The sequence below is a fragment of the Manis pentadactyla genome, chromosome 13, assembly GCF_030020395.1.
Source record: "Manis pentadactyla isolate mManPen7 chromosome 13, mManPen7.hap1, whole genome shotgun sequence".
Classification (NCBI taxonomy): domain Eukaryota; kingdom Metazoa; phylum Chordata; class Mammalia; order Pholidota; family Manidae; genus Manis; species Manis pentadactyla.
In genome coordinates this window covers 35,825,655-35,844,481 of record NC_080031.1, presented here as the reverse complement: position 1 = coordinate 35,844,481, position 18,827 = coordinate 35,825,655, and the positions used below count along the sequence as shown (strand labels likewise).

Genomic DNA, 18,827 nt, shown 5'->3' with positions numbered 1-18,827 from the left:
TTTTTTTTTTTAATGCTTACAAAAATACCCGTGAGTTATCTTTTAGATTTCAAAAGTAATATCCAAGGCCAAAGGCTAAGTATATGCATAAAAAGAAATAAATGTTCCTCACAAGACCTAAATTTTAAGGCTTCATATATTCAGACAAATTTTAAGTGACATTCTAGGAACCACATAAAAAGCCTGCATTTGAAGAACAAAAAAATTTCATTTTCACCATTAGTACTAATATGTTACATTCATACAGCCCATTAAAATTTAAGAAGAACTTCATTTTACAATAATTTGCCAATCTTATAAGCCAGTGACCAGTAGAAGAAGCAAATAAAGAAATTAAGTCCCTGAAAGGCCAAGAAGTTAGCCAAAAAAAAGCCATCAGCAGATTGCCATTTATCAGAGACCTTAAATTTCCAATTCATTGCTTTTTTCAACTATACCACAATCCTCCAGGAAGAAAGATCCTCAATAGACTGATCATGATTGGCTCACTGACATCAGCACCTACCTCCAGATTCTACAGCTCACTAGTATTTCTAGTTAAAATTGTAGGTTCAGGCTACTGGTTCTTGGGTCCCACTGGTATCCACTGAAACAACCTTGAAAACAGACTATGGCCAGAGGAAGGAAAAAAATTATTGCCAATCGGGCAATAATTTGCTTTCTACCAATGAGCATTAATCCTCTCCTACTCCAACTCAGATTCCCCAACACATAAACTCCATTCTAACTGAGCCTTTAAGTCCCTTAAACTCTGCCCATTCATACCTACAACTATTGCTAAAGCATGAGCTGGCGGTGTTCACAACTGCCTCGCCCTTCTCAGGTCCCCCAGCCTGGAACTCCAGGTTACAAATCAGATTACAAGAGAGTATATTTAGAATAACTCCATTTTTGTAATTTAAAAAATTACGCGTACCAACATACATGAGAAAATGTTTCTGGTGATGAGATGTAATTTGCTTCACCATTGTCTAGATTTGTATCATGAATACACATTACTTTTGTAGTAAGACACAAGTTAAAGAATAAAAAACTTCATATGCTTTTAAAATCTACATCTACATCTTTTGAATCATTTTTACTTCACTTAAAACATCCCAGTACTATTAATATCACTCTATTTCTTTATCTTGATCATTAAATTTGAGGTTATATACGAATTCACCTTTCATACCTAACATTGATCATTTGTACCTACAAGCTGCTCACTAAATATTTTTTGAGTGAGCAAATGGAAATAAACCACTAGAAGTTGCTAAGTAGATTAAAATACTGGGTTTGGCCTTAAATAGAATTCATGCCATATATCGAATTTATCGAGTATCATAATTCTTCCAAGGGGTAAAGACACCTCAAGACAAATACTGGGCATAGAAGCCACAGGGCATAAATATGCAAAGAAGTAAAAAGCTAACCTTTTCAAACAATAAGGCTTCTCTCTCACTTACCAACTTTACATTGCCCTGTATGGCCCCGGAAGATGACTGGTTAGCCAGAGACAGGTAAGATTCCTCAAGGGAGGAACAACCTAAGACAGGCACAGTCGCAGGGGGGCCATCAGGTGAGAAATTGGGGATCAACAGAGGTGAGGCTTAGAACCTCCCCCCCTCCCCGTTCTGAGAGAAATCTTCTGCATATGTGGATGTTTTATTGCCCGTGTCTAGCTTGGATTAACACATAGTCTACAGGCACACACCTGATCATCTACATTTGCTCTCTTACAACACTAAACTATGTTTCCTACCTTTATCTTGTATCTACCTACCACTTCAGCATTTTATTAAAAATAATAATAATAGAGAAATGTGGTATCCACATATAAATCAAGTATAAAAATCAAATAAATATTCATATTTGAACTGACTGTTTATAGTTCATAATGCATGAGCAAAACCGAAAGTTTCTGTGATGACTGCCCCTGTAATGTTCACCATGTAACTTATTCACTAGGTAAGAATTTGTTCTCCATGTAAGAACTTGTTTGTTAAGCTTCAAAAGATTGGAGACTGACGAAAATTAGGCTTGGGGTGGATTAATGATTGTGCATTGAGCATTGACCCCCCTATAGAGAATTTTATTGTTGTCAACAACCATTTGATCGATAAATATGAGATGCCCTCACAAAAAAAAAATATATATATATATATATACACGCACTTCCAATTATAAAATAAATAAGAACTGGGATGTAATGTATAGCATAAGGAATATAGTCAAAATATTGTAACAACTTGGTATGGTGATAGCTGGTACCTAGAATTATCATGTATATAAATGTTGAATCACTGTGTTGTACACCTGAAACTAATGTAATACTGTGTGTCAACTACCCTTCAATAAAAAAAAATAAAAATAAAATACTGGGTTTGGATTCCAAAGGACTGATTTCAATGCATTAACTATATAACCTTGGATAATGAGTTATACTATCACTATATATTGCATTTTATTTACAAATTATACAGTTTGAATGACATGAGCTCGGTCCCTCAGAACCTAAAATTGTACACCTTTGACTCTTAACATACTAGTCATTGTTCACAATACAAGTATGATCCAGAGGCTGGAAATCGAGATAATTATTGGTCACACTCTACTAAACCACAGCACTTCTCTCATTTTTTCCCCTCTACTTCCTACTTCCCTATGCCTTCGCCTTACCTGTGGCAACAGTGCCAAGAGCTCCGGTCACTATAGGAGAAGAGTACAGTCAGCCATGCAGAGGCAGACAGAAAACTAGGAATAAGAGTCCAACTATTCTGTTCCTCCTGTACAACATGGTACAAAGAAGACCTCATTCCAGAAAATGGGTAGCTCTGACTCACAGAATATTTAAAAACTCTTGCAAGATTTGAAAAAGAAAAGACAGACTGGAAAATATTCTGAGAAAAATAAAGTCACATACAGCCTAAGATCTTGGAAATATAAACAGGTGTACCATGAGAGGCTCAACAGTCTGACAAATAAAGGTCACTATAAAATAACTGGGAAGACGGAAGATGACTGGTTAGCCAGAGACGGGTAAGATTCCTCAAGGGAGGAACAACCTAAGACAGGCACAGTCGCAGGGGGGCCATCAGGTGAGAAACTGGGGATCAACAGAGGTGAGGCTTAGAACCTCACCCCCCCCCCCGTTCTGAGAGAAATCTTCTGCATCTGTGGATGTTTTATTGCCCTTGTCTAGCTTGGATTAACACTTAGTCTACAGGCACACACCTGATCATCTACATTTGCTCTCTTACAACACTAAACTATGTTTTCTACCTTTATCTTGCGTCTACCTACCACTTCAGCATTTTATTAAAAATAATAATAATAATAATAATAATAATAAGGGAGAAATGTGGGATTCACATACAAATCAAGTATAAAAATCAAACGAATATTCATATTTGACCTGATTGTTTATAGATCATAATGCATGATCAAAACCGAAAGTTTCCGTGATGACTGTCCTTGTACTGTTCACCATGTAAGAACTTATTCACTATGTAAGAATTTGTTCAGCATGTAAGAACTTGTTCGTTATGCTTCAGAAGATTGGAGACTGACGAGAATTAGGCTTGGGGTGGATTAATGATTGTGCATTGAGCATTGAGTCCCCTATACAGAATTTTATTGTTGTTAACAACCAGTTGATCAATAAATATGAAATGCCCTCTCAAAATAAATAAATAAATAAATAACTGGGAAGAAATCAAGCTGGCTAGCATTTAGTGTATGAAAAGCTTCTAGCAAAATGATTAAGAACAGGATTTATGGAGTTTACAGGGAAAGGGTAGAAATCACTAAGCTTTATCAACTCCATCCATAGACAAGGAAAAAGAAAAAAAAGATTAAACTAAGTTTTAACAGACTAAGAACAAAAAAGAAAACCCACATAAAATCAGTACCTAAATACTATACTACCTAAATGCTACCTTCAGGGAACTGAGAAATATAATTAATCCCATTTTACAGGAGAAGAAACTGAGGCTTAAAGAGATTAAGGATCGGTCCAAGAGTACATACACAGCCATCAGGGAACAGAACCAAATCCAAACCTAAGTTTCTTGACTTTTAAGGATAGTGTTTTGTCACCTATGAGATACCTATTTCTTATAGTCCAAATAGTAAAGGAAAATGCATATATACTTTCAGTCTATTTTCATGATCACAAATGGCAGCAAATTTAAATAAAGATATCTACCTTCCTTTTTCAAGTACCTGGCTTTGCATGGGAGCAGTGGCCACTAGACTTCATGAAATGAAATCAGCTGGTTTGGGGCACACCGGCAAGAACACGAGTTTTGAGTCAGAAAGATCTGAGAGCTCAGTTCTGGTACTTCCTGAGTGATCTCTGATACATTTTACTCATAATCTCCAAGAAGCAATTTCCTAATAAGATGGCCTCTCTCATAAAGCTGTTAACTAGAAGCTAAATGAGTTCATTCACTTGTTCACTCAGATATTTAGTTTAAGTGTTAGGAAGTAAATGGCTAAGCCACAATCAATTCATTCCCTATAGAAGTTCAGGGGAAGTGAGTAGGGGGTAGGGAAAAAGCTCCCCTCCCCATGACCCCATCCCCAAAAAAGTAATATAGTTAAAGTTCTTCATAAATATACTAAGGACAGGCCTCCTCAAAAACAAACATGGTATGTGCTAGTATGCCAGTTCTCATCTATGAGATGCAATTAATAGGATGTCCAGGCTTGTTTACAGTCTATGGATTCAAGAGGGAGGTCTCTGCAGTCAGCCTTGTAACTGAGTATTGTAACAGCTCATCTGTGGAAGTGGTAAGCTGCACGTATCACCTGGAAACTATGACATTAATGCAGCCCAGAAAACATGCTGAGGAGGCAAGAATGCACCTGTGGAGCTTTGAGGGAGGTCCCAGACCTCTCCTTCCTTTATCCTGGAAATTATTAGTAAAGCCTGATATAAGGTATGACAAGCAGCTTCTAAAATGTCTCCCAATAGTCCAGCTCCTGGTAGTCACAGCCCTGTGTAGTCCTTCCTACAGTGAATAGGGCTGATTTGTGTAACCACTAGAACTACAAATAAAATGGAGTGTGACTTCTGAATCTAGGTCATAAAGGACACTGCTGTTTCCCCCTTACTTCTGCTTCCCCTCTCATCTGTGCTCTGATGAAGCCTGCTGCCATGCTGCAAGAAGCCCTATGGAGTGGAGGACCACGTGGGAAGGACCCAAGAGACACCTCCGCCCAAAAGCCAGCAAGGAAATGAATCCTGCTGACCAGCTGGCATGTGAGCTTGGAAAGGGGTCCACCCCCATCTGAGCCTTAAAGTACAAAGCACCACCTTGATCACAACCCTGTGATGACCCAGTGAGCAGCCAGAGGACCCAGATGGGTTCCTGACCCACAGAAACCATGAGATAATATATGGCTCTGGCTTCAAGCCACTAGGTTGTGGGGTAATTTGTTATACTGCAACAGACAATTCATGTTAGGTAAGATCTGAGTCATGAGTCTGATTTGAGAAACTAATTATGTTATCTCAAGTATTTACTCCATGCCAGACCCTGTTTGAGGCACTCAGAGTATATCAATTATGTAGAAAAGCATACTTGCCTTTAGGAGATTACATTCTAGTGAAGACAAAGAGAAACAATAACTATAATGCTCTAATACATTTGAAGCTTTTAAGTGCTATGGAAAAGAAAATATAGAGCATGGTAAGAGTGGTTGGGATAAGGGAAGAAAGGCAACCATGGGGATGCTTAAGGAAAAAGCATTTCAGCAGAAGAAACAGATTAATACAAAGGCCCTGATGCAAAAGACATGCTTGGCATGTAGGAGAAACCTAGACTAGTACTGAGCACTGGGAACAAGAGAATAACAGGAAATAGGATCAGAGGATGACTCAATAGCATAAGCCAGTAGGTCACTGGTGAGTGAGCTGGGAAGCCATCGGAGGGCAACATGATCTGACTTGTGTTTAGAAGGATCATCTGTCCACTGTGCTGAGAACAGACAGCAGGCTAGCAAGGGGGAAGTACTGGGAAACAGACTCCCAGTCAGCCCCTTTGTCTACATCTCTAGCTATGCTGGTCATGCTTCTCGATGCAAAATAAAGATTTGTTCTGCCCTGTTTTGAAAGCTTTAAATTCTCTATACCAACAGGCAAAGGTAGAAGGCCATATAAGGAAGCACGAGCCTCTATCTAGGAGGAGCTGATGGAAGACTGACTCTTCACAAGATTAAGGTAAAGGACTGAAAAAGTAAGAATTTTTACTAGCAAAGATTGCTCCTATCTTATATACTAAGATAAAGTTAGCTTCAGTAAGTTGATGGTCATGGCAACTGCCTTTTTGTCTTTTATTATGTCCATTTACAAACAAGTTGAAGACATTATTTTAAACATTCCCTTCATTATTTCATGAAGTACCAGTATCTTCCACAAACCATAAATTCATCACAAGTTATCCCATTAGAAATGTTAACTACTTTCCATCTTCATATTTGCTATCGCTGATCTAAACTGTGCCCGTGAGTGTGCAATGCAAAGAACTGGCCTCTGCTGTCCCCTAGTGGAACCCCATCTCACTATCTAAATCAATAACAAAATCTGAGGTCCACAAATGCAGCCAGGCAAAAAGCTCAGCTGAAATACTGCTGGAATTATTTTACCAATACTCTGGAAAACAAAACAGTTTTTATGTAAATTATAAATATATATATATATATATATATATATATATATATATATATATATGGGAAAAAAAATATATATATATATATTCCCATCTTTTATACAGAAACACCCAAATGTTTATATATATACAGTTATATACAAACTCCCATCTTCAACCAAGAGCTCCTACTCCTCAAATAAAAGCACTTAAATAGTTAGGAGTATCTGATGTGTACCCACTTTCCATTCCCAAATCGATTTTCAATTGAGCATCTTCATAAGAAATGGGAGAGCTTGGTTCTGTGAGTACCAAAACTGTAAGCCCTAAACCCATCGCTTTTATCATGGAATACAGCTTTATAAAACTTGCCTCACTTGTCTCTAAAGGAGATCATTTTGTTCAAAGGGGTGTGATGGTTTAGGAAAATATAAGATTTTCTCAACTGCTAAAGATCAAATGAATTTTAGACAGGTAAGTAAATTCAAACAGAGTAAGCACTTCAAGATAACAAGTATCTTAATCACCTTTTATTTCCACTTAGTTAAAACACAGGAAGGAAAAAAAATTAGATCCCCCAAACCTTAGCTATTTTGCCACAAAGCAGTGAATTCATTTCTCTATATTATAGCTCACTTCCAAAAGCAAACACTATCTGGCAACCCATTTTAATTACAGCATATACACAGGATTTTAATTAGTTTCAGTTTCTAATTTAGTCTTTATTCAATTCCATTATCCAGTCTCATGGCCCACAAAACATCCTAATTCTCTCTAAGACCATTAATGGCTGCTCTTAAACTGCAGTTTAGTTGTTTTTTATAAAGCTTCCAAAGAAAAAATAAGTATTACATATTCTAAACCTTTCCACCAGTTATATACCTAAAACAGTCAATTCAAAATATTTTTAATTGGTTACAAAGGGTCAAATAGGCTTATACTTTAAAAATTAATGACCACACTAAAAATTGCATTCCCATAGTTTTCCAAATTAGTATTCTCTCCTTTTAAACACGATCGGTTGTGATGTTTTTCTACCTCTTCATCTCTGGTCACTAAGACTCATTTGATGTTCACCAGGGCATGTTCAAGTATGTAAGATTTTTTAACAACTTCCCCAGGTAACCAAGAATCCTGAGTGTGGACGATTTTCTGATGCAATGAGAAGCCCAAGAATAATTTTTAAATACTGCTAAATGTATTCTATGAAGAGATGAGTTTGCCCTCTCTGAAATGAATTCAGTGCTTTGTGGCAAAATAGCTAAGGTTTGGGGAATCTGATTTTTCCTTTCCATGTTTTAGCTAAGTGAAAATAAAGGGTGACTCAGGCACTTGTTGCTTGAAATACTTACTCTGTTTCAATTTATTCATCAACACCAATGTCACATCTAAAAAGCCTGTACACCCCTGGTCCAATATGTTAGTAAGAGACTATATCCAACTTCATCTATCTATCCCAAAAAATGCAAATGTGGGCATGGGTACATATACAAATTCATACATAATATACATTTTCTGAGGAGAATTAAACAGCAGAGAACATTCATTCTATCAACCACTACTATTGACCTCTCTGAATCTCTCACTAGGAAAAATAGTCTGAACATGTACCCAGGACATCAAAGACTACTGATGTACTATGTATCTTCCTATAAAATGGGAAACAAAGCTGTTCTACCCAGGTCCCCTTTACTTATATCCCATTCTCTCCTTTCATGCTGAAAGGAAATGCATTATTTAAGTGAGTATATTTTTATCACAGCCCATGTTTAAAGGCCCACAGGATAAATATGAATCAACTGAAGAATGTTTAAACATTTAAACATTTTATGAAAATTAGAAAACACATAGAAGAGCTCTGCTGCTTCTGTGGCTATAGCAGGACATAAAAAACCTTCACTTCAGCAAAGACAAGCAACGACAAAATTCACCAGATACAAACAACAACAATAAATTTCCGTTAAAGCCATCCAAGAATTGTGGATACAAAGAAATTTAAAAGAACTATTCACTAAAGCGTCTTCCTAGGTAAGGAAAAGAAGGCCATTTGCAGAAAAGGATGCAGGGCAAGTGGAAACACAAGCCCTGCTGAAGAATGACAGTCCTTGCTTGGACGAGCATTTAAATCTTGGCTCTAAAGATCCTGCCATCCCTAGGAAATCATCAGACAAAAACTGTTTTCCTGAAAATCAGAAGAAACTGTTGGTCCACTTAGACCACCAGTGGTTATCTATTCCATCATTAAGAATCAATGTCTCACTGACATCCCATTACAAATACTCACTAGTCCAGTTCTGATGAGAAAGAAAATGGTAATAAAATGTAAGTCCAAAGAAATATTCCATTTGTGACTAAATCATATCCTACTGTAATTATTATTTAAGCTGTTTCCAATTCTTAACCATTACAAATATGAGTCAGCGGAACATCTTTACTGTAAGTTTATCCATCTGTTTTCTTAAGACCAATTTCTGGCTGTGCAATTACTGAAACAAAAGGAGGAACTCTAAAGGTTTTGGTAAGTACTGCTAAATGTTATCCAGAAAGATGCTAAGCCTTTACAATTCTATCATCATCACACATCTCCCACTTCATGGCAACCTCGAACGAGATGGTATAGTGTTATCCTTTTTATTCATCCAGATGCCCTCTGTGCCATTTACTCCCAAATGACCATGATTTTGCTGTATTATTTTCCAGATAGTTTCCCCACAGCTCAGTAACAATCACTTATTTGCATCAGGGGAAGAAGAGGGGTATAGGGACAAAGAAAAGGGAGTATTTAGGACAGGGCACCCACAAGCCCTCTAATTCCCACACTAGAAAAAAAGAGAGAAATCTTAAATGCAAACGCACCTTGCCTCTTATTATAGCCTATACCACAAAAGGTAAGAGCACAGATCTAGACCAGAGGAATCAGACTGCCTGGGTTCAAATCCCAACTCTGTGGATCTTCAAATAAATTGTTTGACTCAATTTGTTGCTCAAAGACTCAATTTCCTTCTCTCAAAACAGAGATTGAATAATAGTTCTACACTTTACTGACGGGTCATAGGATTCAGTGAGATGATATTCAGTGAGCAGCTCTGATGAAATGGTTAGTAAGGGAAGAAAAGACAAAACAACAAAGAAGATTTTCATGGATTTTTTCTTGGCACTAATCATAAAGCCTTGGCCATAATGACCAGTTGCTATCATCCTACACCACAGATATGCCAAACCAGCAGTCACTCACCTCAATTCCTCCATCCTTTGTCTGCACTTCAGGAAACATGTTTTTTCATTTAAAAAAGCACCAAAAACAAAGAAATGAGCTGGCACACCTACCTAGCAGTTCTACCTGCTCTGTGAATATATGTGTTGGCATCCTCTGGACAATCAAACTGAAGAACCCAATTCACAGCTGGGAAATCTGTACAGAAAGAATGTCAAGTTAGGAAATCAGCTGCAAGATCTGCCTTCTGCACTATTTTTGTTTTACAATATTGCTTGCCAGGACTTTCCATCACATCGAACTGATAGAATCTGTGAACTCTATTAAAAATAAAATTGATTACATGAACCAAAAGATAATAAACACTTCTCTTAACAAAGTGAACTAAAATTATGACAGTATTTAAATGTGAAGATTATTTCGTATTGAACACAAAAGAGACATTGTTTTGCGTCAAAAAAATACCCTCATATTTAGTAACATAAAAGAACTACTTCTCATGGGCTCCAACTATAAAACTTATTTTTAAATTTAGATGAAGGTTTACTTTTCCTGCTATTCCCATCTCCACTCAAATTAATATGTCTAAGTTCCCTTTCCCCATTTCCTAGCAATTGCTAGTCTCTATATATTTTTGGCTACAGAAGTTTCCATTCATTTCCAGAGCTCCTGCTCTCAACACCTTAAGAGAACTACCTTTAGTCATTTAGGGATTTGCTGTGAGGATTTCAGATCAATTTCTATTAGAGAAAAGGGCTAAGAACTTTAAAAAAAAAAAAAAAAAAGGTTGGGAGTACCAGAAGAATGATGGAGGGATTACAAAAGGACATCTTTGGATAACGTCTAAGCTTCATTAATTAAGAAATGGCAGTATAAGAATATTACTTAGAAACATACAACTAAATACCAAAGGAAAAAAATAACAGATCTAAGTAGTTGCCCCTGGAGAGTAAGGAGCGGTAGAGCAGAGCCTACTGTCTCAAGCTCATTTTTAGCAATATGTACGTGTTAGTCATTTTTTTTTAATTGAGAAAGGTTTAAAAAGATACTAGTGTAGCCTTAAAAAGTTTTTGTACATTACATAAGAATAGAGCTTCAGAATATTCACTGCACAGTTTTGGAATAAAAAGACTGAAAGTTAAAAGTCCGTTATTACAGGAATGAATAAATTCATATTATAAAGATATCCTACAAAGTACACTGGATCTTGATCCACATTGCTAATTATCGGGGAAATGCAAATTAAAACCACAATGAGATATCACCTCACACCAGTTAGGATGGCCAACATCCAAAAGACTAGAAACAACAAATGCTGGTAAGGATGCGGAGAAAGGGGAACCCTCCTACACTGCTGGTGGGAATGTAAACTAGTTCAACCATTGTGGAAAGTAGTATGGAGGTCCCTCAAAATACTCAAAATAGAAATACCATTTGACCCAGGAATTCCACTCTCAGGAATTTACTCAAAGAAAACAACATCCCAGATTCAAAAAGACATATGCACCCCTATGTTTATCGCAGCACTATTTACAATAGCCAAAACATGGAAGCAACCTAAGTGTCCATCAGTAGATAAATGGATAAAGAAGATGTGGTACGTATACACAGTGGAATATGATTTAGCCATAAGAAGAAAACAGATCCTACCATTTGCAACAACATGGATGGAGCTAGAGGGTATTATGCTCAGTGAAATAAGCCAGGTGGAGTATAACAAAGCAAAACTGAAGGAACAAAAAACAGCAACAGACTCAGACTCCAAGAAGGAACTAGTGGTTACCAAAGGGAAGGGAGTGGGGAGTGTGGGTGGGGAGGGAGGGAGAACGGGATTAAGGGGCATTGTGATTAGCACACATATTGTAGGTGGGTCATGGGGAAGGCAGTATAGCACAGAGAAGACAAGTAGTGACTCTGCAGCATCTTACTATGCTGATGGACAGTGACTATAATGGGGTATGTCGGGGGGACCTGATAATACAGATGAATGTAGTAACTACAATGTTGCTCATGTGAAACTGTCATTAGCTTGTATGTCAATGATACCTTAATAAAAAAAATACACTGGATATTTATACAACATGGAAAGACTTCAAAAGTCATAGACTAATATGTATAATATTGTTTATGTATATTTTTTAAACACCCAATACTACCTATTGCTAATGAATACATTCATGTAAACTTTTTAAAATATACTAGGACAGAGGTTCTTGACCTTTTTTCATGCCATAGTTGAAGCTTATGAACCCCTTCTCAGAAAGTTGTTAAATGATGTAAAATATATAGGAGTTCAAAAAAAGCAGTGACAAGTAAACATTTTTATTTAATTTTTTGACAAAGGAATATATAAGCTTGATTACTAACATATTAAGCAACAACCTAGTTGTGAGCCTCTTAACCACCATAATATCAAAATAATACTGTGTAAACATCCAAGCAAAAACTGTAGTGTAAAATTATTTCAACCTAAAATTCTATTCCCAACCCAGCTATCATTCGAGAATGACAGATACACAATGACTCAAACTTTACTCCCATGCACCCTTTCTTAGGAAGCTGTTAGAGAATGAGCTTTATTAAAAAATAATAAAGAAAGAGGAAAGGTAGAAATCTGGAAAGAAAGGTCTCAGGATAACAAATGGGCATCAGACTTATGGAGCAACCAATCTAGAGCTGATGACAGAAAGCTGCAAGAAGAAGGTCTCAAGGGAATGAACTGTGTTTGAACTATTAGAAAACTAGGAATGTTACATCTGCTGAAACATTTGAGAACAGAACTGGGAACACAAAGTGAAATTTAACTCTGTTAAAGAAACACACAAAAGAATGGAGACAATCTTAGTTCACTCCTTCACTTAGCAAACAATTACTTACTCAAAACACTATAACTATAAAATGTTGATTTTATCAAAAGTCATGATATAGCAACACAGCCTAGAGCACTTCAAAAATATGCCTACTTGGCTCCAGTCACATGGGAATGAACTGGTATGATGTCTGAGATATGCTTTATAATACTCCAAAAGGGACAAAGAGACAGGAAGAAATAGGGATCTGCAAAAGGTAGTTGTTGAAGCCGGATAATATGTACATGAGGGCACAGTCTTTCTGTATGTTTAAAAATCTGCCACAATAATTAACATGCAGTGATTCAAGAATTCAAGTCACCACCTAGAATTCTTAATTCTAGTTTTCCTAGTTATTTCTATACCCCATCCACACACCCACAAAGCTACCAGTTAAATAAGATTATCAAAGTGGCATTTTGAAAGTTTAAATAAAGTGTGATTTTAAAATAAAAATTAGAATTTTTGGTGAAAAGGCAAACTTCACTGATTTTTGTTAAATAAGTTGGAATATTATCAGTTTCCAAATTTTTAAGGAAACAGTACATATTCTCTCATATCTTTGGACCTTTAATCCTCCTTTGATTGTGTAGGCTCCTCTATGATGTAATTATCATCATAAATAAGAGCACAAAAGATGTAAATATTATAAAAATCACCAATGTATCCTTAATGCTAATCATCTCAGTTGTCAATCTACCTGCTTTTCTCTTATAAGAAAGCCCAATTATTTGAGTCAAACTATTTGAATTCCCCAAATCCACCCATTTATAAGTGAATTATATTTCCCATGATCACAGAATATTTTCTCCTGACTTTTCTTACCCAGTCCCCTGGCTGCAATATCAGTAGCAAAGAGTACTGCAGCCCTCTTGCAGACAAACTCATTATAAACTTCCATTCTTCTCATCTGGTGCTGTCGACCATGCAGGGCAAGGATAGAAATACCAGGACGTAGCCGGCAGAACACTCGGTACAGATACTGAACCTAGACATTAACAGAAAAATGAGTTTGGTACTTCTGAAAAGCAGTAGCAAAGTAAGCTTATGAGATGAACAGTAAATACGTATTAAGTACAAGTTTCACTAGTTAATACTGAGCAGAGAAACAGAAATGTAATCTAGAATTGTGATCTTCAAACATTTTTTCCCTCACATTTCCTAAAATAACTTAGAAAAATAATTATGTTTCCTTGACATTTTTCCAAAGTTAATTGGTGGCAAAGAATGTAACTTCTGGTATATTGTAAATATTGTAAATATTGATATTCTAAAATAAATACTTAAAACCTCTTACAAATGTATCTAATAGATCCTAAGTAGCAGAGCAATTTGATACTCACCACCAATTATTATTTAAAATATGCAAAAATAATGAGTATAAGATAAATTCTAGCCAAAATAAGCAGGCGAAGAGAGGCTACAAAGGGCCAGGTAGTTTATTTGAAATGAACAAATCCCCGGGTGATGTTCCCCGGTCTGGCTATCACAGGCTGGGGAAGTCACACTCAGCAGGGCAGGCAGCAAGTTTTTAAAGAAGCCAGGGGGAGGGAGAGCAAAGGTATACAGTGGCGCGGGGATTGGCTCGCCTAGGGTGTGTGGGGGTCTCTCATTGGCCTTTAGCCAGGTACTGGAAAGTTACTACTAATCTTCTAGCTTGGGGGAAGGGCTCTAGTTAGGAATGTTATCCATCAGTCTCTGGAATGTTGTCAGACCGGAACCTATTGGTCTCTTTGCCTTGTTTGGTAAGGCCTGAGCTTGTCCAGCAGGCTCACCCCTTCCCCTGGTGCCTCCAGCCTTACAATGAGGAAGGCTATGCATGTGTGTGTAGAGGGCCCCTAAATTTTGGTGAGGACCTAAAACTGCTCTAAGTCTTAAAAAAAAAAATTAAACTGAAGAAATTCCTCTGTAACAGAAATTTTACGTAATTTCTTTTCCTCCTTAAACCCTTATTTCAACTTCCTGACCCCACCAAATTTTCTTACTAGTTTCTTAACAAAAAGTTTTTATTGACTATCAAAACTCATGATTTCCTACAACAAAACTATGTATTAGTTTTAAGTTTTTAATTTCCTGTGGCCATAAGACTACATTAGAAAAATTTTTGTAGCTATTACTACAATTAGTATAGAATTGACCAAAATGACAATGTCAGAATTGATTAAGCTGTTAGATGTTAATGGCTCCATCAAGTAAGTCTTCCTTCAAATTTTGTTGAAATAACAGGAAACCACTTGAACTGCAAAAGGACTTGTTACCTTGTTATTAGAGTCATTCACTTTCTGGGCAGCCATACCCTTGTGCCAGGAAGGTTCTCTGATCCTGAGACAATGAACCAGTAAGACTGGAGCTGGATAGACTCATCGTGCCTTTCTTTTGTAAATTTCAAAAAGGGCTACCTTGACAAGGGGAGATGGGGAAGGCCAACCTGAAGACCACAGATGCACTCTCCAGCAAACAATCTCAGAAAAAGTACATATGGAAATTGGCAAGTATAACCTGAGTTCATGGAAACTCTCTGCAAACTGTACTCTTAAATCAAAAGTGACCTTGAATTCTTACTCTTGAAAAACTAGCTGAGGTGGAAAACACATGTAGAATAAAGCCATGTAGGTTCTAAGGAGTTTAAATTTAATTCTAAATTTACAGAAAAAAGTAATTGTAGGATTTGAAGCAAGGCAGTGACATATTCTAGTTTCCACTGTACAAACATTGCTCTGGCTATAATGTGGAATAACTATAGGAAAGAAAGTGAGGGAATGGAGAGACCAACCAGGAACAGGATAAAGTTAAGCATGCTTCAGACTAAATTCTGGCATGAGGGATAATGAGAAGTGATAGAGCTACTGAGAGTTACCAATAGACTGAATATGGAAATGAAGATAGACAAGAATTAAGGATTCAGTCACTTAACTGAGATGGGGAAGAGGTGGAGGGAGCAGACCTCAGGGACAGGAAATCTTCGAGTGTGTTTTTCTTATGTTAAATTTGAGATGCCCTCTAGGCACTCAACTGGAAATATCTAGTAATCAAGTGGATACACAAGTCTGGGGCTCAGGAAAGAAGTGAGGGCTTGAGATGTAGATTTGGCAGTTGTAGAATACAAGTGGCATTTCAACACAAGAGACTACCTAGAAAGAGTGTGGATGGAGAAAGAGCAGAGCACAGAGATCTGAGGCGCCCCAAACCACAGCATCAGGCGGAGGAGAGCCCACAAGGAGGTGGGCAGCAGTCTGAAAGCAAAGGAAAGTCAGGTTAGTGACTGCAGAGTCACGGAAGTTCACAGAAGTGTTTCAAGAAAGAAGGAATAGTCAACTGTATTAATGCTTCTCAGAGGTCAAACAAGAACTACTCTGACTGACCACTGCCTCTGGCAAGCTGTATTTCTTAATAAGGGCTGACTCAGAAGAAGGCTGAGGAGAAATGAGGCAGTGACTCAGCTGGTAGAGATAAATTTCAAAGGAGCTGCTGTGCAGAACAGCAGACAAAAGGAGTAATGATTAGAAAGGGACATGAGATTTGTTTTTTATTCTTACTATGCGCAATATTCAAGAATGATAGGGAGAAAAGAAAATGCAGGAGAGGGAATATTTGCAGTAAAGAAGCCTTGGACAGGTAAGAGGAGAGGATCTGGAGTACAATCAAAGCAGCTGGTCACAGACACAAGCAAGAACCCTTTATCCACTGTGACAAGAGGAAAATCAGAGTATTATGAAGTAGAAACTTTAAACATAAACTCTTAAACTTATTCCCTTGTATGTAGATAACAAAAAATATCCTTTCTTTAGGAAATGTAACGTTTTAAAAATCTAAGAGGTCCAAAAAAAGAAAAAGAAAAATCTGAAGTCATTCTTTATGTAAAATGATAGGGTTCTGTGTTTTCCACCCAACAGCAGACTGACCACTACTTATCTTCCCCATAAGCTGTATGGAAACTCAACTACATATTTATTATGGTAAGCTATTCCAAAACCTATAAAACTAGAATCAATTTACAACATGCCAATAACTATATGTCATCAGGGAATCTGAAACATAATAGAGAAAATGTGACACAAAAATCAACCATAGGACCTTCTCTTTATGGAAAGAGACCATGTTTTCTTATACTTCACTGAATCCCTTATTCATAGCACATGACTAGTTTTTAAGAAATGTTTATTAACTTAATAAAGATATAAATACTACAGTTGCATAGAGAAGGAGCAACTGAAGGATCAGAAAATGTCAGCAGGTGTAACATTCAAGCTCAGCCTTAAAGGACATTAAATATTACCCCATAATTAGGGTGAAGGGATGCAGGAAGGGCATTCCAGAGACCAGCATGAACAAAGATATGGAAACATGGATGTAAATGGCATATTCATTTCGGTTTTCATGAAGAGTAGGTAGGTGTAAGATTATAAAGCCCTCTGGTTAATCTAGCCATTCAATTGTTCATTCTACCAGTATTTTATTAACGGCTATTATATTCTAAGTTGTGTGCTAGGTGCTAACAATACTGAAGTAAAAACAGACACAGTTTCTTCCCTTACTGAACTTGAAGTCTCACCGAAGCCTCCTTTAAAATAGACCAGGATTCTCATTATCTACAGATCCCTCACAACATCTAGTACTGTATTTATTAAAATAGAAAGGAAAGTGCTATTTGTCTAACTGAAATTTGGTATTTTAAAAGGGATGATTCAATATGAATAACTTAATAAAGATATATACTTGGTACCTCTTTACAACTGGAGAAAAATATAATACTTTTCTTCTTCAGGTGGCTTCTCAAAAAGGAATACAGGACACTTATTTTTTGTGGTAGCTCACAAACTATGTAGTTCTGTTCCAAAGTGGCAGGGGTGCTTATGGAAATAGGAAGAAAAATGTTAAAAATATGCCATGCTGGTAACTTTGAAATCCACATCAAAAAAAAAAAGAAGAAAAAGAAAAATATTAACAGTGCTATCCTCTCAAACAAATTTCACACACACACACACACACACACACACACACACACACACACACATCAAAAGAGATTTCTCTACTGTCCTTTAGGAAATGAATTTAACACATGACTAAAATACATTTAAAAGCCCTTACAGATTACACATCAAAAATACAACAATGGGTGTGGAGGGGAGGAAGATGACGGCGAGAGTACAGGCAGCGGAAACCTCCTCCAAAAACAACATATATCTATGAAAATATAACAGACAACCCTTCCTAGAATAAAGACCAGAGGACACAGGACAATATCCAGACCACATCTGCACCTGAGAGAACCCAGCGCCTCGCGAAGGGTTAAGATACAAGCCCCGGCCCCGTGGGAGCCGAGCGCCCCTCCCCCCCAGCTCCCAGCGGGAGAAGAGCAGGCAGAGCGGGAGGGAGACGGAGCCGAGGACTGCCGAACACCCAGCCCCAGCCATCCGGGCCAGAGTGCAGGGCCCTCGATACTAGGAAAACAGGGCAGCAAGAACAGTGAGCAGGCACTGGAGGCTGGGCGACAGAGGGCATAAGAAAAGCGCGCGACCATTTTTCTTTTTTTTTGCTTTTTTCCGGTTTTCTTTTGGTGAGCGTTTTTTGGAAGTCTTAAAGGGATAGGGACACCAATACTAGGGAAACAGGGCAGGAAGACCGGTGAGCTGAGGCCTGAGGCTGGCGCCAGAGAATAAAGAAAAACGAACGGCCACTTTTTTTTTTTTGGGGGTCGTTGTTTTGTTTTGGCGAGTGCTTTTTGGAAGTCTTAAAGGGGCAGGGTGGGACACTTAATCCAGAGGTAGGGAATCCGGGGATCTCTGGGCACCCTAACCCCTGGGCTGCAGGGAGCAGGGAGGCCCCTTACGGAGATAAATAGCCTCCTAGCCGCTCCTGCTCCAACGCCACTCTACCACTTTGGAGTAGCTGCACGAGCCAGGCCACGCCCACAGCAACAGCGGAGATTAACTCCATAGCAGCCGGGCAGGAAGCAGAAGCCCTGTCTGCACGCAGCTGCGCAGCACAAACCACTAGAGGTCGCTGTTCTCCCAGGAGAGGAGGGCCACAAACCAACAAGAAGGGAAGTCCTTCCAGCCGTCACTCGTCGCAGCTCTGCAAACTATTCCTATCACCATGAAAAGGCAAAGCTACAGGCAGACAAAGATC

At 37.8% G+C, this 18,827-nt stretch overlaps 1 protein-coding gene across 4 annotated transcripts in view; it reads right to left on the bottom strand.

The window, feature by feature from the left end:
* DDX10 (DEAD-box helicase 10) overlaps window positions 1–18,827 on the bottom strand; it is a 365,179-nt gene that overhangs the window by 304,803 nt on the left and 41,549 nt on the right. For 3 of the 4 annotated variants that reach the window (XM_057490690.1, XM_057490691.1, XM_036895696.2), the window contains 3 exons: window positions 17,422–17,548; window positions 13,524–13,686; window positions 9,963–10,047 (listed from right to left, as the gene is read on the bottom strand). In XM_057490690.1, coding sequence (XP_057346673.1) covers window positions 9,963–10,047; window positions 13,524–13,686; window positions 17,422–17,548 — 375 coding nt within the window. The remainder of the gene's footprint in view (window positions 1–9,962; window positions 10,048–13,523; window positions 13,687–17,421; window positions 17,549–18,827) is intronic. The other variant, XM_057490692.1, reaches the window with a different exon arrangement.